This window comes from Penicillium griseofulvum, assembly GCF_001561935.1.
Source record: "Penicillium griseofulvum strain PG3 chromosome Unknown contig_11, whole genome shotgun sequence".
Lineage (NCBI taxonomy): Eukaryota > Fungi > Ascomycota > Eurotiomycetes > Eurotiales > Aspergillaceae > Penicillium > Penicillium griseofulvum.
The window spans coordinates 935,948-957,065 of NW_024467432.1; the positions used below are offsets into that span (position 1 = coordinate 935,948).

The 21,118-nt window shown below is 48.0% G+C and overlaps 7 protein-coding genes across 7 annotated transcripts; 3 read left to right on the forward strand and 4 right to left on the reverse strand.

Moving 5' to 3' along the window:
• Nucleotides 1–200: 200 nt before the first annotated feature.
• On the reverse strand, nt 201–4,955 carry PGRI_088710 (N-acetyltransferase B complex, non-catalytic subunit; the record flags this gene model as incomplete). The annotated part of the gene is made up of 11 exons (XM_040796585.1): nt 201–284; nt 584–769; nt 1,166–1,342; nt 1,641–2,372; nt 2,423–2,535; nt 2,596–3,364; nt 3,417–3,693; nt 3,758–4,101; nt 4,194–4,370; nt 4,444–4,685; nt 4,805–4,955. The coding sequence occupies 11 exons, from the start codon at nt 4,953–4,955 to the stop codon at nt 201–203; spliced, it is 3,252 nt and encodes a 1,083-aa protein (XP_040651123.1).
• Nucleotides 4,956–6,308: 1,353 nt separating this feature from the next.
• PGRI_088720 (coiled-coil-helix-coiled-coil-helix domain-containing protein) lies at nt 6,309–6,960 on the reverse strand (the record flags this gene model as incomplete). The annotated part of the gene is made up of 4 exons (XM_040796586.1): nt 6,309–6,338; nt 6,392–6,419; nt 6,561–6,668; nt 6,893–6,960. The coding sequence occupies 4 exons, from the start codon at nt 6,958–6,960 to the stop codon at nt 6,309–6,311; spliced, it is 234 nt and encodes a 77-aa protein (XP_040651124.1).
• A 2,809-nt stretch (nt 6,961–9,769) lies between these two features.
• On the forward strand, nt 9,770–11,496 carry PGRI_088730 (uncharacterized protein; the record flags this gene model as incomplete). Its single annotated transcript, XM_040796587.1, has 3 exons — nt 9,770–9,808; nt 9,869–9,988; nt 10,204–11,496. 3 exons carry the CDS (start codon nt 9,770–9,772, stop codon nt 11,494–11,496), a joined length of 1,452 nt encoding a protein of 483 aa, XP_040651125.1.
• Nucleotides 11,497–12,399: 903 nt separating this feature from the next.
• Nucleotides 12,400–14,214, reverse strand: PGRI_088740 (ribosomal RNA-processing protein RRP9; the record flags this gene model as incomplete). The annotated part of the gene is made up of 1 exon (XM_040796588.1): nt 12,400–14,214. The coding sequence occupies one exon, from the start codon at nt 14,212–14,214 to the stop codon at nt 12,400–12,402; it is 1,815 nt and encodes a 604-aa protein (XP_040651126.1).
• A 395-nt stretch (nt 14,215–14,609) lies between these two features.
• Nucleotides 14,610–15,344, forward strand: pre1 (proteasome core particle subunit beta 4; the record flags this gene model as incomplete). The annotated part of the gene is made up of 4 exons (XM_040796589.1): nt 14,610–14,706; nt 14,764–15,013; nt 15,087–15,210; nt 15,267–15,344. The coding sequence occupies 4 exons, from the start codon at nt 14,610–14,612 to the stop codon at nt 15,342–15,344; spliced, it is 549 nt and encodes a 182-aa protein (XP_040651127.1).
• A 335-nt stretch (nt 15,345–15,679) lies between these two features.
• Nucleotides 15,680–17,559, forward strand: PGRI_088760 (ubiquitin carboxyl-terminal hydrolase family protein; the record flags this gene model as incomplete). The annotated part of the gene is made up of 2 exons (XM_040796590.1): nt 15,680–16,334; nt 16,394–17,559. 2 exons carry the CDS (start codon nt 15,680–15,682, stop codon nt 17,557–17,559), a joined length of 1,821 nt encoding a protein of 606 aa, XP_040651128.1.
• A 551-nt stretch (nt 17,560–18,110) lies between these two features.
• Nucleotides 18,111–21,024, reverse strand: PGRI_088770 (uncharacterized protein; the record flags this gene model as incomplete). Its single annotated transcript, XM_040796591.1, has 4 exons — nt 18,111–20,022; nt 20,077–20,312; nt 20,374–20,730; nt 20,989–21,024. The coding sequence occupies 4 exons, from the start codon at nt 21,022–21,024 to the stop codon at nt 18,111–18,113; spliced, it is 2,541 nt and encodes an 846-aa protein (XP_040651129.1).
• Between the last annotated feature and the right edge of the window lie 94 nt (nt 21,025–21,118).

The window sequence follows — 21,118 nt, forward strand, 5'->3', positions numbered from 1 at the left end:
GCTCAATTGCAAATATCACACGTGAAATGGTTAAATGTTTTCATTATGGTTTCACTCCATACGACAGAGAAGGAATCCCATATTTGCCTTCCCCTTCATGCACGCCCAATGGCCACGAAACCCCCTTTCCGATCCGAGAATCACGCTTTTTTTGCGTCGAGTCGTTAAAACGAAAGAAAAACAGGAACGGGTCGAAAAATTTAGTGAGCAGCGGTGCGGCGAGACTCAGCAATAACCTTCTGCATGGACTCAACCTTGGCCTTACCGCGGCCGAAAGTACCGAGCTGAAAATAAGTTAGTAAAGTGTTAACTCGATGGATGGATTGGGCAGGCTCTGATCCATGGATGCTAGTAGAAATCGTCCGATCTTGGTCATAAGTCTCGGTCCTTGGTGAACAAATCGTATTGCATGGGCGTGTCCAAGCAGAGAACAAAATCAATACTCTTCTGCAAGATTGACATGTCTAGCCCATGTAGTACGATTCTGATATAGCAAGACTTTGACCAATCGACCCAATTCAACATAATCCATGTAACGGAGCCAACCAGAAGAAAGCGGGATAGGGACTGAGAGTAAACGTACGCGCTTCTTAGCGAGCTTGCGGGCACGCTTGTCCTGGGCGTTGCGCAGCAACTCAATGATGCGGCGCTCGTAGGGAGCGAGACCAACGACCTCCTGGGCGATTTCGCGAACGAAAGCGGTGCGACGGGAAGACTTGCCCTTGGTGCGCGAGATGCGAGTCTTAGGGGTGTTGAGGGCGGTGGTTTTCTATATCGGAACCCAGTCAGTATGTCTGTTTCGCCAAGTCACACGTAGCGGCCGCAGGTCCCAGTGTTCTCTTCTATTCGCGTTTCGTGTTCATCTGTCGGTGGGTTTATGACGTGGTTGGATCAGGGTTGCTTGCAAGGCGAGTGCTGGCTTCGGTGCCAATGTCGAATCCAAAAGTGTTCCCGTGACATCGAAAATTTCCCCAGCGAGTCTCTGATATTTTTCCAATGGGCGATTCAATCGCAATCCTCCTTGCCGTGAAAATTTCCAGTGTTTCCGCGATAAACCTTGACCCGACTGGTCTTGAGTGGACCAACAGACCGAACGAAAAGAAGAGACCTTGGGAGACCTTCAAACGACCGAAAAACATGGTGCAAAGAGACAGTAAGAACGTACCCGGCCCGCGTTAAGTCCGACCACAATTCCGGAGCGTTCGGCCATCTCGACGGTTGTTGACTGAAGGGGTTGGCGGAGGTTGTCGAAGAGGAGGTGAGGGAGCCGTGTGAAAATCGCCTGGTCTTTTGCCTTGGAACCGCAAAATGGGGTCTTGGCGTTGGTGCGGTAGGCGAGTGACTAGGGCTAGGGCTGGATTAATCAGGACTAGCGTGTACTATTGACACCTCAGGCAGTAAACTCAATGTATCTTGGCATGTGCACGTGATGAAGTTTGCCCTCTTTTTATAGTACTTAGATCGACCTCTCACTACCCATACTTGCATCTAACTTGTCTACATCAGCCATGAGATGTGAATTATTTGGATTCGGTTTGGTTTGGTTAAATGTACTCTAACTGTCAACGGTGTGTTTTCATAGACACATAATTCATTCCTTCCATTTCTCGTGTTCAGCATCAAAGCCTAGCAGCCAGAACTCCATCAAGTGCCTCTTCCCAGCTCTCCCTCAGCTCTCCGCAGAACAGTTCGAGTGCAGATTCGTCCATTACCTTTTCCATGACGTCTTGAAGAGGCTTCTCGTATTCATCAGTCGTATCACCACGCTTGACCAAATCGATGAGTGTACTGAGAGTGGCTGATTCGGCAAGACTCTGTTTCAAACTTCGGGTATTCGAACGGACATCCTCGAAAACTTCGCGAACAAGAGTATCCAGTCGCTTCATTTGTTCGGCAGGGAGTTTAGCGGTCTTCAAGGCCTTTCGAGAATCCAAGTCGAGCATATTCCATAGAGCCTTGAGGGTCTCCACGAGGGTCCAGATGCCATGGAAATATTCCCATGTTGGTGCACCTGGGGTGCCTGGGGTGAACTCAATAGTCGTTCTCATGATAAGAGGGGACTTCTTAGGGTCCTGCAGGGCTAGATCCTCTCTCTTAGCCTTCAACCAATCCTCTACCGCACCAAGAGCAGTCTCAATTTCGGCGGAAGTGTGGGCCTTGGATCCAGCCATAAACAAAGCCACTTTCAACAATTCTACGTGAATCTTGGTTGTATCCCTCTCAGTGTCAGTATGATCGTCATCAGTCTGGGAGAGCGACAATCCGGCGAGGTTGGGCAGCTCTAGCGTCAAGACGACTGGCTTCTGACTCCCGATGCTCTCAAGAACACCGAAAAGCCGATCAGTGAGCCGAGCGGACGCCAGCCAGTTTTCCTATATGACATTAGTTGGTGCCAAGGTATCATTCAAGCAAATAAACTTACCCCAGGAAGCGGGCCTGCGCGCAATCGGTGCTCAAATGGAGATTGCTCACAACGTTCCAGGTTCATAAAACCGTCATACTTCCGCTGGTCTTGAACCGGCGATGTATCCTGGGCTATAAGATAATTAGTATCCGAGTATGTCAGGAGTAGATGAGAGACTGAGAATTGCTGACCGATATCTCCATGGAGGGCCAAGTGGTTTCCTTTGCGGATTCTTTGCATCCGACGTAGATCCAGTGCCCACATTCTCCGGCAGATACTGTCCCTGACACGCCGTTGAAGCTCGATTGTATCGTCAAGGTTGACATAAACCCCATCTTCGAGTCCTTTTACCAAAGAGTTCTTGATAGTGAAGTTCGCATTGCGATAAAAGTCAAGAGCAGCAATAAATGCAACTTGCGCGTCAAAGTCTTTGTAATCTCCGCCCTCGATAGGAGGCGCGGCATGAGGGTGAATGGTGGCAAAGCGGGTGAAGAGATTATGAGCAACACTTTCATACTGCATTTGCTTGACAGACAGCTTTCCAAACCATCTCAAAGCAATGGAGCCAGCACCGAGAAGAAGATAAATGCGAATCAACATAAGAATCGCCTCGTAGTTATGTGGTGAATCGATTAAAAGGCGTTCCAGAATCCCAGCGGCCCGAATCAGGGCAGTGTTGCCGACTTTTTCCGACACCTGGCCAGCTGGACTGGGCTGAAGAAGGGCCATTGCGGCAATAATGCAGAAGTCATCTGTGGGCCGACTTTCCATTGCGGAGGCGGTATCTGGTTGGCTTCCGTCTTTTGAGTCCTGGGTCTTCGCTAAAAGAGTGAAGGAATCGTAAAAGTCAAGGCAATTACGAACAATAGTTTCAATGCTGGATTTCGATGCGTTGTTGTTGCCCGAAATCCGGTCACAGTACTGCATCTTGTACGCATTGATCAATGGAATGGCATCGTCCTGGAAAGTTGATTAGCTCATATTAACTAAGTTTAGCAGAATTCAAACTCACAGGCTTCCCTTCGACACTGTCCATGCAATATTGAGATACTCGTTGAATCAAGTTATCATCACGGGTCTCCAAGACCCCTCGTAGGTCTTTAAAAGCATAGAGTTTGTGCTTGTGTTGGTCAAAGTATCTTTGGCACGCAGCAACCAGATCATCCTCTGTCAGCACACCCCGTTTAAACCCGGTTAGAGCTACGTCCATGAGAGCTATGTGAGCATTGCGGGACTTCGGGCTGAATTCGATGAATTTCTCGATATGCTGCTGCGTGTCGGAGAGCAGCCTATATATGAAGCAGGTTAGTTGCGAGGTTCAAAGGCGTAGAGGTGGGACATTGAAATACATACCCCGGATCTTTGTCAAGATGACGCGCGGCTGCGATGAGCAAGTTCCAGTATTTCCAATCATCGCGCTCATGCAGAGCGTTGCGCTCTGCTTCGTCATCGGGCACGGTAAGCAGGCTTTTGGTGTAGGAGTACCCTTCTTCCCAGAGTCCGGCAACCCCCAAGGCCATGACTTTGGCTATCATGAAGGTCCTATCGTTGTTAACAATTCGAGAGCTAAGGCCAACATTGTCGCTATTAAGAACCTGCACAATCTCTTTCCAACGATACTGCGATTCGAAAATACGAATGACCAAGAGGAGTTCCTCAGCGGTTTGTATGGCTCTCGTTGGGCTTAGCAATTCGGTCTGTAGCAAAACATTTCAATCATGTTCAGTCAGTCATTCATGTCCAAATTCCAGTTCCAACGATCATGTAAACATGGGGGAAATGCACATACCGGGTCAGAGGGAACATCGGCTACTGCCTTTTGAACAAAGCGATAGGCAAGTGTCCCGAAAAGCTTGCGATCCATGTCCGAGCTAGCTGCATCATTTGAAACGAGATAACAAAGGAAAATAGCCCAAAAAAAGTATTTTCGCTCACGAGGAAAGTTCTTTTGAAGACTCATAGCAGCCTGTAGTAGGAGCGAAGCCACTTGTTAGCAACTTAGGACTCGATGCGGTGCCGGTGTCGTATGTGCAACTCACTTTCTGCGCTGACTTCCAGTCACCAGCCTCATATCCGAACATGAACCACCTCATCTGAAGAGCATGGTCTTGTGGTTTTGCCTTAGCAGCTCGCTCCCATATGGCGCTCCGAAGCTCGGTATGGTCATCCATCTTCTGCAGCGTACGGTGGAGTATGTCGAGAGAGTCCAAATCCGAGATAGGTGGATCGACATTGCACAGCGCGAGGGTCTCCGCAATGCCTTTTTTTTTATGCGTTTCATCTGCGTGGTTGAAGAGGACATTCGCTTTCCAGGCCTATTTGCTTGCAATTTCACGTGTTAGTTGGTCCCATACAGCTGACAGTCTCGCAATAGTAGTAAAGTCGGAAAAAAACAATAACAAGGATCACTCGCCTTCAGAAACTGTGTATTCTCGCCTTTCTTCATGCGCTTCTCGATTAGCTGCAAGGCCTGCTTCATGTTCTGCGAGTCAATTGCATCTTGGATTTGGTTGTTGCGACGCAGAAACACCGCGTCATTGCTAGAGCTCATGGTGGAGGTGTTGTTCACTTCAAAGGGAAAACTTTTCAATTAGCGTCTTTCTCAGAATTGTCTGATCGCTGTGCCTAGCACAGCATGGACTAAAAAGGGTCAATGATGTGAGTTGGAGTTGAATGATCGACTCCGGTCACTTTTTTATTTGGCGGGGAAGGAGACCAATTAGGGGGCGGTCAGTTGGTCCCCGCACCATTCTGCCGGCAAGAAACCAACATTTGGAGCACGTGGTATGCGTTGTACGCACCCTCGATGTACATTCTTCAATAATGGAGATTAATATAAATGTCAGATCTAAAAAAAAAAGCATGAAAAAGTGACTATAGCACCACTGGAATTCGTAAGGAAGAAGAATTAGACCTGTAATTCAAGGTGAAATAGTATAATAAAGACCGTAACAACATACACATGCGTATAGTACCAAGAGTGACCATTCCGTTCATAAGCGTGGCTTCGTACTAGGTCCTCAGGTCCGTGTCTATCAAGTACACATTACCCCATAAGGTAAAATTAAGTATAGTGAGGTCAGAGGTCCCATTTGTTTGTCAAGTATGACCCACTTGTAGCTTCGTTCATTTCGTTCCAGCGTCGTATGCTCCTGTCGTTATATTCGCCTGTGACAGGGGCATAGGATACCTGCGACAGCCTGTAGTGACAATTGGGGTATTTTCAGTTTGGTGGCTGTAGGTTTTAATAGTTGGGGGCCTGTTCAAGCGTGATCTCAATTCCGTGGGAGCATACATAGCCTATAATCTTTCCGAGATGATAGACAAAATGGTATCATATATCAATCGAGTTGCATTCGACTGAATGTGGTTATCAGAAGCACTACATCTGAACAAGATAGAAAGGTAAGACCCCAACGCTACGAAAATGTTAATATACACAGTTAAATCACTCAAAGATCCATTGATAATCCGATACGCCATGTAGAAATCAAATCTCAGGAAAGCAACCCGAAAAAGGCCGCTTATCTCGTAGGTAAGAACCAGACCATGGAACGTTTTTGCCAGAAATGAAAAATTTTTCACCAGCCTAAAAAGATCAGGATGCCGGAAAGCAGTTCAAATGCTTATCATATAGCAGTTCACATGACAGAAGCTAGGATCTTGGCTTGGTGGACTTCTGATTATTGGATTGATAGAAGAGTACACCATATGCGTTGACATGCAACAACTGCTTTGGGAATGTCGGGGATTTTGCCAGCCAGGGACGTTGTCAATCGTTTCGGTAATAATTTTCCGGATAATTGAGGTGTCTCATTTAGACTGAGGCGTCAAAGAAGCTTTCTTCTGGGTAAGCTGTGCCTCGTTAGCGACCGAGTATACTCCTACATACGTCGAATCAAAGTCAACGGATCTTGGGAACAGGACACAAAACCTGCACAATATAGGAGGTTGAGGCGATAATGGCAAGTTCTGTATTCAACTTACCCAGTTCTTTTTGCAATCACGGTAAGCTCTAGACAAGGTAATCAGTCAGTAAGAAAGCACAGACTTATGATAATTATGACAATATTGTAGAAGTTGGTCCAAAGCCAAGCACTTTGCATGGAGAGCAAACCAACGTATTGATCATAAGACAGAAGAACTTTTGACATACTGGAAATAATCGTGGCACAGTTCGCGCTCGAAGGCATTCCGTTTCATACACTTGAGACTCCGATCCGCAAAGTCTTGGCATGGGTCGTAGTACTCGCTGGCATGTTTACTAAATCACAAGTTAGCTATCAGTATGGGTAAAAGTCACACGTGTTCAGCCCAATGAATATGCAACCATCGGGCTAGCCTGTATGGATCTCAAGACTCCATATTCCAAGTAAACATGATCCCATGGACCGCGCCCGCGATCATAGATGACTTCGGAAACGTCATATCATATTTTGGGAATGGGAAAACACCGAAGGAGATGAAAGGAGAAACATTGAAACATACTGTGTGAACTTCTTCTCCGCTTTCTCCCACGCTTTGTCGTGGTCTCCTTGGGTTGACTCGGCCGCCATGGGTGCGGTGAGTTCGTATATATCCCGTGTTTGCAATGGATAATTGAGGCAAGCAATGAATAAGATAAAACGACAAAGCGGTTGCTTTGAGAATCAGATTTGAGGTCTGGAGGTTGATTGGAGAAGAAGTTAGCGTTGGAAGAAGAATTGGAGATCCGCGGTCTTGGCGCGGAGATCTGCCAATGTACCCCAATAAGAGTCCCGAGGTCCGCATAACATGTTCTTATTTACTTTTTATATAATCCTAGAAAGAAATATCTACATAGGTACATCATTTAGTTATCTCTAACTCACAGGCCTACCGGATTAAGTTAAGGTCCCATTTCAAAGTGCTGGTTTCTAGTCTATCTTAGTTATATATATCCGTGCATATTGGCCACAGCTATAACTAGACCATAGATCATACATGATAGAGAATTCTTCGGTTTATTTTAGGTTTTCCATCATTTTTTTTTTCTGTCCGTAAAGCCGAGAACGGTGACATAAATGTAGATAAAGACATACAAAAAGGATAAGGAGACCACTAAAAAGACCACCCGAGGCAGCATAAGCGGTCGACTACATATGTATTCTTGTTTGCTCTGAGATAAAAAAATATACTTGGCAGTAGACTGCACGTCAGGGTCAACTTGGAGGTCTTCAACTGGGAGAATGCAGAGAGGCCAAAGATAGAAACATGGCCGTCAACCGCCCTTCCAAACCGTATCTGGGGGTGGTGCGCTGGGGGTCGCTCGGGCTAGTCTATATCTAAAAGGGATCAAAAGTTCCACTCAACAGCATACTAGAGCATCAATTCAATTCTGAATGGTTAGAACGCTCACTTCTGTTCCATATTGCACACTGCGAAACAACATGAAAACCTCTCCCACTCTAAACATGGGGATCGTGGCGACATTGATCTACGCCCCAATACCATCCTCGCCGGCATGGTTCCAACTCTACAAGCGGCCATTGCTGGTAAGTAACAAAGAGGTGTTCCCGTAGAAAGAGGTTCGCTCAATGCTAGAACTTATGACGTTTAATGCGTCGAAAAATGTGGAGTTCACCTTGCCCTCGAAACTGTACACGATGAAGACTTGGAAACGGGTTTATGGGCAAGGAAATTGTTGGATATGACCAGGCCTACCTAGAAAGGCGTGCTTGATGATAGCCACCTTAGCTCGGACAACTGAAACAGTAGTGGCACAAGAAACAGGCCTAAGCTGCTATAGAATAGATCTAGGCGCTAGGGAAGCTCAACTACCTGTTTTCTACTTAATAAACCTCCTTGTCTCTCTCATTCTTGTTCTACCGAAAGAAGGCCAACCGGGTCCTACAACATTGATAGGCCTCCTATTCAAATGTCCTTCATGCAAGGTCAAAAGCAATCTGTTCGGACTTGGCCAACACGATCGTGCCTATGGCCAAACAATATACGTTAGTCTCAATTCTGCTTCTGCTTTCATTAGTCCGTTCACCTAAATGACCATTCCACTTCTTCTTTCTTCGTTTAGGATAACAGCCTCTGCGCTATTTCCCGCTGCCTGGACCCTTGCAACATAGGGATATATTGACAGAATACAGACTTGTTTTTCATTTTTCAAGTATATCAAAGATAACAGTGCTTTTGCGACACAAGTACTAACTTTGAAGCTTAGTGAATCGAGGGCATTCTGTACTGAATTATGCAGGCATGATTTCAAGCAACTAATAAGTGGTTACAACAAAACCTCATATATTCCATTGCATTGAGACAGGGACAATATATTCAATCACCCCAATTTACTGCGCTTCTATAACGTGGATACGATGGCCATATTGTCACCCTCAATGGCTCTATTAGCGTGCTTAGTTACACTTAGCGAGCACAACCTTGGAAAGCAGCAAGCCCTGGGCACCAAAATGGAAAGGAGCGCCAACAAATGGCGGAGGAAATCCAGTACTAATGTATCAATCTTGGAAGAAGAGTTGGTAGTCACTTGGATCATTTCCCCAAGTAGTCAGATGTTAGTGACGCAAAAGCCCCCAAGTTCAATCTGGGATCTCCTAGATTTTACTCTAGATAGTGTTTATAAATGCCATATAGACTATCAAGGGCTGAATGATCTATACAACAAAGTGAACCGGCCGATGCAAGATATAGACGTGTAAATGAGGCTGAATATGCTTTGATCGGGTATGTTACCTAATAGACATATAAGTCATTACTGCCTCATCTGGTCTCATTCTATGTAGGGTTATAGGAGAAAGGGAAGCCCAAAACTGGGCAATATCTTCGCGTTAGGAGCCCTAGAGATCTCGTAAGGCTTCGTTCATTACATAGCAGCCCTTCATCCGTACGGAGTAGAGGTGTACAATTGCACATGTGCGGATTATTTCCAAATAATTTTTGAGCAAGCTTGAAAAGTCCGAAATAAGTGACGGTCATATGAGGACGATGAAAGAAAGTGACGAGTCACTTCCAAAGTTGTTAGTTCAACGCTGGCGCCCCCCTTCCTCATGATTATGTGATTACTTGCCTAAGGCCAAAAAAAACATCTGCCCTCTCACCTAAAGAATCTGGATCATATTGTTGCCTTTTCTTGTGCCTTTCTCTTAATCTCAGACCGTAACGATAACTTTACGTTCTTCGACTTCTTCAAGTTGTCTCTGCGAAAACTTGCTGATCACATCTTGCCACTTCGCGAAACTTTTTACTCTCCGTGACACCCCCACCGCATCCCGTCGGCAGTTGCGCATTCGCCCCAAAACGCCTCAAACGCACTCCGGTTGATGGGACACGCTCCTGGTGTAGAAATTACAGCTCTTGACAAGCCCCAGAAAGTCAAAAATGGCGGCTAAAAGTGGTTCTGGGGCTGAGGCATCTGGGGTAAGTCAATTCCCGTATGTGATTAAGACTGATAACTTGAGACTAACGCGTGCTATACAGCTGGTCAACACCCTCCAGGGCCATGTCGATGATATTCGCACTCTGATACAGTGTGGTATATGCATCCGTCCCCTCTACGAACCGTTTACTATCGCCTGTGGACACACTTTCTGCTACTCAGTGAGTCTCCATACTATTTCCCATCTTGTTAATACTAGTACCTGACCAGAATTCTTCACATAGTGTCTATCATCATGGTTTGCTGGTGGAAGATCAAAACGAACATGTCCGGATTGCCGTGCACCCGTTAAGACCCAACCGGCACCAGCTTATTTGGTGAATTTCAACAATCTTCAATTCGTTTTATTGTATCTAACATACCTCTCGTGTCGCAGGTCCGGGCTGTGGTGCAGATGTTCACAGGTCGAGCTGAGCTTTTAGACAAAGGAGAAACGACTACGGAGCATTCAAAGAATCAAAGAGACGAAGCGGAAAAACTAGATCAGGACAAGGCCAATAGTCATCCAACCGAAGGAGGTCTGTTCGGGGGTCTTTTCAAGCCAAAACCTCCCCCGCCCAAACCTGTCATTGACATTGAGGACGGGGTGGTTCGATGTCCGCTCTGCTCGTGGGAACTTGAAGGGGACAGTTGCGGAGGATGCGGCTACAGATACCGGCCGGATTCCGAGGAGACGGACGACAGTGACTCAGCTGACTTCAGTGAGACCGACCTAGACTCTCTGGATGACGACATAGAAGAGGCCGAGGACGATGAGGGCGAGGGTGAGCCAGGGGAATTTGACCACTTCGACGGCATCGACGACCATGATGGCGTTTGGGGCAACTTTGCGCTTCAGTGGTATCGGCACCCCTTCCCTGCGCGCCCTAACTGGCCTCCAAGCCTCGGTACTGGCCAGCTTTTCGACCGGCTCGAAGATTTGATGGAAAGCGGACCTTTCATGCTACCAATGCCCCCAGGGGGGCCCGTGAATCATGGAGAGCACCACACCCTAGGTAACACCAATGGGAGTGAATACGACGACGAAGAAGAAGAGGAGGAGGAGGAAGAAGAGGAGGAGGAGGAGAATGAGTATGACGAGACAGACTCATTCATCGATGCCGAAAACGACCATCCGCCTACGAGTTCCTTCATTGAAACTGACCATCGTCTCGGGAGTGGCGATATGTATGAATCGGAATCAGACCGTTCCACTGGTACCGTTGTGGATGATGCTCATGGCCCGATTGGGCTCAATTACAGAAACACCACACCTTCCTTTGACGATGAGGCTTCTGATGAGGAGGAGGAAGAGGAAGTTTCAGTGGAATCGGATGAAAGAGAGGTGGCTGATGAAGAGGAGGATGAGCCTGAATCTGACGAAGACGCAATCCAGACTGCGCCGCCTCGTCGTGTTAATCGACAATATCCACGCCAGTCACCCTGGTTCCAAGCCCCCAGCGATGCTCCATGGCTTGCAGCCAGGCCTCCAATACAAATTCCCGACTCGTCCGAAGAAGAGGAATCTTCGCCACCTGTTAGGCCTGCGAGATCTAGTGCGCGCCGTTCCACCCAGCAGGGGACCGCTCCTCAGAATGTGATCACACTCGATGATTCCGACGAAGATCAGCCTGTCGGTCCAGTGAGAAGAGCGACACAGAGAAGACGTGCAAGATTTTCTCCATATTAAAAAAAGTTGTTCGAACCGCGGACACCGTATTTGCTCTCGCATTTTATCAGCCTACTTAATGTTTTCTTTTGACTTCAGCGCGGCGCTTGGGTACTGCTAAGAGGACTGTGGACATGGTTGGCGTTTAGTCTTCATTTTGATATTCAAAAAGAAGGCATTTTTCTCTTTGATTCCCCCTTTGATGCCTTCAACGGCTAGGTCCTATCTTCATGCTTTGTTTCTTACCGGTTCAGCCGTACTCTACGAATACCCCTACTTATCCTTTCTCGATTCGATCTTGATCTTTTGTTGCCCTTTGCCAGTGAAGTTGAAGAACCTAGTCTCTCGGTATTCAATAAAGTGTGGCTACAGAATCCATCATAAAATCCACGAAAGCCACCAGGCTCTACTATGTTAAGGTCTTACTTCATATTGTATTGTCTCGCCAAACTAGTAAAGCACGCCATCTTGCTTCGTAGTGCCACTGCTAATACGGGACTATATGTACCTACAACAAATAGTCCACGAGTCCATCCAGAGTAAATCATCTACCCTATTCACAAGCAGTAGTAAACCGATGAGAACAGCCAGCAAACATCTCCACATGGTGTAGATCCGAAAATTGTTGGAAGTTTTGGGATAGTTATTGGGCTGAAACGAAGTTGCGAGATTAAAGAAGCGAAGTCATGTATAGACGTGTGGGGACTTGCCAGCCTTTTTGATCATTTACTGAAATCACAAATATTGCTTGAAAGAGGGATATGATTGAATACTTCAATGCACCGAAGATATCCGGCACATATGCAAAAATGGTAAAATACACAGATGTGACTCCAAATACACCTGACCCCGAGCAACGCTCCCCATTTTACTCTCGGCCAATGACCAAGATCGAGACAGAAGATTATGAACAAAATTTATACATCATGCCTTCGCGGTGTCATTAGTAACAAACGGAACTTCGAAGACAACAGCACCATTGCGGCCTCCCGATGTGGTGCCCTCATAGAAATTGTTGTTGAAGCACTTCCAGCGAGCCAACCGGTGCTCCTTGCCGACAGCGGCGACGATAGACAAACCACGAGGTTCCTGCTCGGTCTCAGACTTATGCTTTTCGGCACCAGGCATATCAGATTCAGGACGTCGTTCGAAGACCGCGATGTCGTTGATGACACCCTTAATCAAAGGCTCTGGCTCTTTTTGGTCCGCCGCAGGGGTGGCATCGAGAGCAAGAGTCTGGTTGAGTTGCTGCGAGGGTGTCTCTGGTGCTGTTACGGTACCAGGCAAGCCTGCACCGATGGGACCCAGGGCGATAAGTGTCTTCTTATCTTCTGAAACACGCCATGCGCGGATGAAACCGTCCCAGCTGCCACTGAGGACAACGTCAGTACCTGGTAGAGTGGCAAGTGCGGTGATCCAGCGAGGCATGGGTCGCATGTGGCGCGTATTGTGGGCGGCAGTCGCCTCGTCTGTCTCGGGTGATAACACATCCAGAGGGGGGATCGGGTCCAAGCCGTGAGCAAGACGGACGGTGTAGAGTGGCTTCTTCTTGTGAACCGACCAAAGGCAGAGGGAGCCGGAATCTGAGCCAGTGACGAAGTGGGTGGGTGGAAGCGGTGCAATACAGTCGATGTTGCTCTCGTGGTAAGGGGCGTTTCTGGAGGCGCCGCCACGGAATACGAGCTGTGTTTCCTCGACAACCTTCCACAAGCGGGCGGTGCGATCCCGAGCACCAACACTGACACATTCATCAATGGTCATGGCAGCAATCCCGGTGACGTGATCCTGGTGGCCGAAGAGTGTTTCAACGTAGGCGTGGCCCGCTCCGCTGATAGACCATGTCTTAATTGTGCGGTCGTACGAACCGGAGAACAGCTGCTCTCCGGAACTCATAGTTGAGATGTGGCGTGCAAACGACAAGGTGCAAACCGAGTCTCGGTGGTGCAAGAAGGTCTTGCTCGGTGTCAAAGTTTCTGCGTCCCAGATGATAAGTTTATTATCCGCTCCACCAGTAGCCACGAATTTTCCAGAAGGCGAGACAGCAACAGACAGGATGCTTCCTGTGTGTCCCTGATCCTCGCCTGATTCACCAACTTTGCGCATACCCCGAGCGTACTTCACACGCTTGGGCTTCTTGCGCTGGGGACGCGGAGGCCGCTTGGAAGTATCATTATCCCCGTTCGATTCTGTAGAGCCTGGTACACTAGGCGTAGCCAATTCCCACTTAGTCAAAGTCTTATCCTTTGAAACAATGTATACAAATGGCGGGTGGACTGCGATAGCAGTGTTTGACTGGGTATCTGAGCGGAAAAAGGAATGGGGCGCCGTGGGAACGGATAGTTTCGCAGCGATTTGACGGAACGTCCGTCCCTTGAACTCGTCAATGTCTTTCTTCAATCGTTCCGCAATCAAGTCTCGGTCGATATCTGCGGCATCAAATCCAGCTTCGTCGACTTCTTCTTGGATATTACCCAGGTAGCGTTCAGCGAGTTTCAATCTTCGGTCCGCCGCGGTTTCGCCGTCTTCTGAGTCCGATCCACTTTCGTCGCCTGACTCTGCCGTATCGATTGCGGCATCTTCATCCAAATCACTGCCTGAGATTGATTCTTCTCTCTCTTTGGTGCGTCGACCACCGTCGGCTTTGGCATCTACGCCTCGCTTTTTTGATCCTGGGGCTCCGGCGCGGTCGTCTCTTTTCCTCTTGCGCTGGGAATTGGGTACAGTGAAAAATGACGACATTTCGACGTTTCGTCAGGCCTGTCGATTATCGATTTCTGTCCAAAGAAATCAAATATATGGCGTTCTTGAAAGACTCGGACTGCGGAGATCGAAACTTCAACTTTTTTTTGGCAGAAAAAAAAGCGCTAAGCGGCGGCTGACTCAGCATGTAGCTGACCTCACGGGAGCTCCAGGCGTCAAGCTCACCGCGCGGTCCTCCTCACTTGATCACTACTCCCCTTCGTCTTCTCTGATCATCTACTTGCTTGTTAATTTTTTTATTTATCTCTCATACCGCAAACATGTAAGTTCATGATAATCTCAGATTTATAAATGGTCACTAACAGCTTGCTAGGGAGGTTCTTTTGGGTATCGCCGGCAAGGACTTCGTCATTCTTGCTGCATCCAAGGCCGCAATGAGAGGCCCGACAGTTCTCAAGGCTGAAGATGATAAGACACGACAGTTGAACAAGCACACAGTGATGGCCTTCTCCGGAGAATCTGGAGATACAGGTATGTAGCTGCTTCTCCGACGAGATAAACAAGATGCTAATGAGATACCTATGTTAGTTCAATTTGCCGAATACATCCAAGCAAACGCCGCACTCTACAGCATGCGCAACGATACCGAGCTAAGCCCCTCCGCCGTTGCCAATTTTGTCCGGGGAGAATTGGCACGGAGCTTGCGGTCACGGTCTCCCTACACAGTAAACCTGCTGCTAGGTGGTTTAGATCCGGTCACTGAGAAGCCTCATCTGTTCTGGATTGATTACCTAGCGTCGCTGGCCCCCCTACCATATGCTGCACACGGCTATGCCCAGTATGTTTCATGACCCGTCATGACGGACGACACGAAATTCCAGGCGAGAGATAGCTAACACAGATTCTGCTAGATACTACTGCCTCTCCATCCTTGACAAACACCACCATCCCGACTGCTCCCTCGAGGAGGGCCTTGCGCTCCTCACCCTGTGCACAGACGAACTGAAGCGCAGACTTCCAATTGACTACAAAGGAGTAAGTTTTTTGAAGAGCCATCTTCAAATGCTGATATTCTGACACAATTATCATAGATGCTGGTGAAGGTCGTGACAAAGGATGGTGTGAAAATAATTCCCGTGGACAACGACAAGGTGGTCCGGAGTGCTTGAAGGTCGACATACCACGGCGTTTGTTGTATCACATCTTATGACGTTTTTCTTTGATTCCAAGATAGTCGAACGGTCGACATGATTTAGGCTGTAGTAACTTTGGAATTCAAGTAAGGAGTATATTACTAGATAGTGAATAAACAATAGGCAAATACAGCCCTATAGACTCATCGAAATGGGCATTTTGCGTAGAATGTCCATGGGTACTCCGTACACTGCTTGGCATTTGCCTGACTGCGGGTGTTTGACTTGTTTGCAACCGAGTCGCATCCCGAGCTCTCAGAAAGTTAAGAACTCCGCGATCACCAACTTTTTCGATCCCAACCCATCTTACAATGTCCAAAAGACACGCAGAGCTCCCCTTGGAGCAAGACTTCTCCGGATCACCTGTATCTAAAAAGGCGCGTGTTGAAGACGACAACGATGCCGATTTTCGCAACGGCGCAGTGCCCGCATTGCAGAGCGAAGAGCTGGGACAGGATGATCGCAACGATGTGGATATCCTAGGAGCAGCTCAAATTGAAGCAGAGGAGCTTGAGGAGGCTGAGAAAGATCCTGGGCTCTTAGATGTTGACGAAGATGCGCCTGTACTGAGCGCCCCGAGGCGGCAAAACGCTCCCATGGAAGGCTATGGCGACCTATACCTCGACACAATCAACCGTGAAATCCTAGATTTCGATTTCGAGAAGCTGTGCTCCGTCAGTTTGTCAAACGTCAATGTGTATGCATGCCTCGTCTGCGGCAAATACTTCCAGGGTCGTGGTCCCAAATCACATGCGTACTTTCACGCCCTTGAAGTTGGACACCACGTCTTCATCAACATTGGTACAAAGAAGGTCTATGTCTTGCCCGAAGGATATGAAGTCAATAACAAGAGTCTGGAGGATATCAAGTATGTGGTTGATCCACACTACACAAAAAGCCAAGTGGTCAAGCTCGATAAGGAAGTGCATGATGCCTGGGACCTTTCTGGGTCTAAGTACAGACCAGGTAAGATCCTGTACCATGACAATATCTGGAAGGTTTCTTTTGCTAATTAGTCTCTCTAGGGTTCGTCGGCATGAACAACATCAAAGCCAACGACTACGTCAATGTAGTAGCTCAACTACTGGCACATGTTTTGCCAATTCGCAACTTCTTCCTCCTCCATGACTTCCCCACGCCAGGCACACCAGAGATAATTCTTCGCTTCAGCACGCTGGTACGGAAGCTATGGAATCCTAAGGCGTTCCGGTCACATGTGTCTCCGCACGAGTTACTACAGGAGATCGCCGTACGATCCTCGAAACGTTTCACACTCACAAACCAGGCTGATCCCGTGGAATTTTTGTCTTGGTTCCTAAACACCCTGCATCTTGCCTTGGGGGGCGCTAAGAAGCCCTCACCAACACCCACAAGTGTCGTTCACGCAGCGTTTCAGGGCCGTGTACGGATCGAAAGCCAAGCTATCACCGCTCACTCCGACACCCAAAATGCCCGTTTGGTATTCACCGAATCTGCCACAATCAATAGCCAGATTACCCCTTTCCTCATCCTCACACTGGATCTACCCCCCACGCCCCTCTTCCAGTCTTCCAGTAGGGAGTCTAGTATCCCACAGGTCCCCTTGACTACCCTGTTAAACAAATACAACGGCTACACGGCATCAGAGAAACTGGCCCATCGTGTCCGACACCGTCTCCTCCACCCTCTTCCTCCCTACCTTTTCTTCCATATCAAGCGCTTCAGCAAAAACCGCTTTGTCTCTGAGCGAAACCCAACTATCGTCACCTTCCCCTCTCCGCACAACTTGGATATGTCCCCCTATGTCGAGCCAAATCCCAATGTTTGGTCACCTAGCGAGCCAATCCTCTACGATCTTGTCGCAAACATCATCCTTGACCCCGCTATTGCCGCACCCGGTGAAATGGATGATGCTGCGGACAAGGGCGTTAACGCTGCGTCGGGATCCGGTGGTTCATCCAGCGGAGCAGGCGGCGGAAGCAAGAAGGTGTCATGGCTTGTTCAACTTCACGATAAAGCTATGGAAGCTGAAAACGCTCGCGCCAAAAACAGCGGTTCCACAGAAAAGCACCAACAAGGCCCAGAGTGGCTTGAGATCCAGGATTTGTTCGTCAATCGGACGGAAAGTGAGACGCTTTTCACTCGTGAGGGATATCTTATGGTCTGGGAGCGTCGCAAGGTGCCAGGGAACAAAGGAAAGGAGCGTGCTTGATCTAAGCTCGCATATGTCTTGGTTCTTATCTCTGAAAGCAAATCCAATGTACCATCAAATAATGACGAGAATATTATTTTTTATCTATCTATTCCAGTGCAGTGTACGGTAAACAAGGGAATTATTAGAGTACGTGTAGCACCAGAAGGGAAAAGCCATGGAAAAATAATCTACGTACTTGCTGGAGAACCTCACGTCTTATAGCTAGAACCTTGGGATAGCTAGAGATGGCTATTAACCTACCATCACCTATATAATACCAGATCAAAATTATGTGACTATGCCTAGACATCCATGTCTTCTGCTCTACAACGAGGAACGGGACTGAAAGGCCTAAAGGTCAGCATAGAAATATAGTACCCCAAGCAGCCCTAAAATGATATGTCTTGGTAACGTTAGACGTGTAACACTCAAAAATCGCGGAAGTGCACAGTGCGCAAGTGAGGAAGTAAATGTACAGAAGTGTCATACAAGTATGCCGAGTCGTTAAGATACGTACATCGCGGAGTGACATTGATAGGTATTGATTGGTCGAAAAAAACAAGTATTCATCACAAGGTTCCCCAGCCGCAGAATTTCTTCCCTATCCTCATTGTCGAGCCCACCAGGAACCCCCAGATCCCCGCTCTCATCGCGACTTGCATTCCTCTCATGAGTACGAGTCGGCAGGAATAGGCATACATATCTGGCCAGGTTCTTCCGCCAAACCAAAGACCCAACGGATGGACATCTGAGAGACGGGTAATAGAGGACGGGTGTGATATGATCCAAGATCTGGTCAATGAGCGAAGGTAAAGTGCTTCAAGGGGCGCGAGAATGATGCCGCTGATTGCAGCAGCGAGATGAGACGCGAGGGAGTCCACTGGATATGCTGAAAGAAGGGTGACGCGGTGGACATGCGAAAATGAGTTTGTCAATTGTCCGGGAATAAGAGAAGAGGGTAGAATTGGCTGGACGAGGGTGTCGGATTGGGTGTCTTCATTATTACTTGTATCTCCGACACGGTTTGATTCATTGGGGGGCACTTCATCGTTCGGTTCTTCCACTCCATCTGGGAGAATGTTTGGAACAATGGACCCTAGTGCTTCCTCAATTGACTCTAAAGTTGGAGCGTCGGTGACTTGGGTTTCCGAAGCCGGAATTTGTGTGTCCAATTCAGCGACACCTGAGTCCTGGGGCGTTGTGATAGATTGTCCAGCAGTGATACTTGAGAGGCCGTCCGTATCTGTTGCCGCTAGGGGCTGCTGTTCCTGCCGTTGGGCCTGACTTAATATCAGAGCCTCGAGGAACTCGGCTATGGATCGTCTGTCCATAGCGTTTAGATTTGAATTCGATCCTGGCACATCCCTGCCCGCTAGTGCACTCAGCTGGGTAGGATTTGAAGCCTGGATTTGCGGGTGACGATTCCGGTTGCTCAGCAGTTCAAGTTGCATCGTGATAACATCGGAGCTCTGGTGAATCAAGGATGCTCGTACACGAGGTGATGTAGGAGGCGATGATTCTGGCGATGATGGACGAGAAACGAGAGTATTAGATCGCGAGTTCTCTTGGTCCATAGCAAAATCCTCATTATTTGGCGAATGGGCTGTTTGGCCCTGCGGGTTTGGGGTTTCCGAGATACGACTGGATTGTCCAGCAGTAGCCATCTCGGAGAAATAGTCATTGCTCATTTCCCCAGGCGATTGAGACATACGATTTTCATTTGTAAGCACCTGGTTCAACCCAATGACCGATTCTGCCTGGGTCAAATGTGTGGGTCGGTTTGCATCCTGTGGCCGCGGTCGTGCTTGTGATGCAAAAGCGGCAGCCTGGGCATCGGGAGTGATCCCTGGCGGTCTAGGCACAGGATCATGTGGCCCTTCTTCAGCAACAAGATTGACTCCGTCAAGTTCGTTTTGCAATAATTCGATCGAATTGCGTAGATTTTGGATCCTCTCGTCTCTAAAGGTTTGGAGAGCTTGCTGCTCCGACAATTGGTTCGATCTCAGTCCAAAAAGCGACGATACCCAGCCTCGAAAAATGGTAAGTTCAAACTTGATGTCCTCGAATAGTGTGAGCTTTCCGCGATGTAATTCTTCGTCTGATCTGCGGCCCAGGGTGGGCACTACCCACTCTATCAGGTTTTCCTCGAAGGCAACGCGGACTGAGAGTTCATCAGGAAGAGATGGCTTAGGTAGGTGTCGTCTGATCAACCGATAGATACGCTCTTCAAGCTCTGGCCGCAAGTAGTAGCCATAGAGGAACACTAAGGTGCCAGGGGAGGTCAACAATTGCACGAGCGAAGTCCCCAGTGAGCGAGGAGAGAAATCAGTGGGCAAGGGTGGCAGCTGTAGCAAAGAATCTCTGCCGAAGGGAAGCAGAAATTGGGCGCCGGGGATGCCATATGGAGATACAAGGGAAAGAGATTGGAGTGTTGAGTACATGTAGAATTCCATAGACAACATGAGCACAGAATTTCTCGCCCTATATTCATAATTAGTTGATCTGGCTATTTGAACTGACGATGAATATACTCACACTGTATAAAGAAGCCCGAAAAGAGAACGAACACCGAGTGAGTCGCCTGTCAAAGACTGGACATAGTCCCGGAGAGAGACAAACACCCGTTTCAGCGGGGTTTCACGAGCTATAGCTAGCCCACTGGACATTGCCCAGGCAGGAATACCCGAAAAGTAAAAGCTAATAATTCCTGTAGTGTCTCTCTCAGACTGTATGACGTTGAGTAATGCAGAATGGGCATAATGCCGGTAAGACTAAAATGCAGTCTCAGATGTCAGTCCAATCGACATCTAGAGTAGTCGGTATTGCATTTACCTGTACGCGACCAGTGACCGAAGAGGTCCACCAGGTACCAAAAAAGATAAACAGTTGATCGAGAGTGGTTATGACCAGTCCGAAGTCATTTTCACTCGCAATCTGGTTGATCTTTTGCTGTTCATTAGGGATACTAGAGTTTCGGTCTTCTCCACTGACGACAATTCCCATTGTTGAAAGAATGTCATTCTTTGCTCTCCGGAGTTCTTTCCCGAGGGCTCTGGATTCAGGATTAACAGGGTGCCCGCGAGTGTCATATTGCTGCATATAATTGTCTGCATAGACGCTGGAGATCCGCCTGACTGGATTAGAGGGGTCAACCGCCGCATTATCGGGGGCTTCGTATGGGGACCGGCCCTTGAAATCAGTTAGTATAATATACTATCCAGGTTGTGACTAAGCTCAATTAGGCATTCATATATGGTAGGAGGTGTTTGTGATGGGTTTGTATATCCGGACAGAAACAATGAGACAGGGCCCAGGTGGTGACTGGTTCAGTTCCAGAAGAGTTTAGGCTTCTCCAGATAAAGCATGATCCATCGTCACAGGCCATAGACCCAAAAATTCTCAACTACAAGTATAGGGAAATTTCGCGCGTAGAAGGATGAAGCTTACCAAAGCGAGCCGGTTCAAATAAGCCTGTCGACCCATATCGTGTAAGGTCACTAGGCTAGTAATGTAGTCACATCACCATTTAGTACATCATCTAGTACAAGACCAGAAGCTGTGGATTCAGAAGTAACAA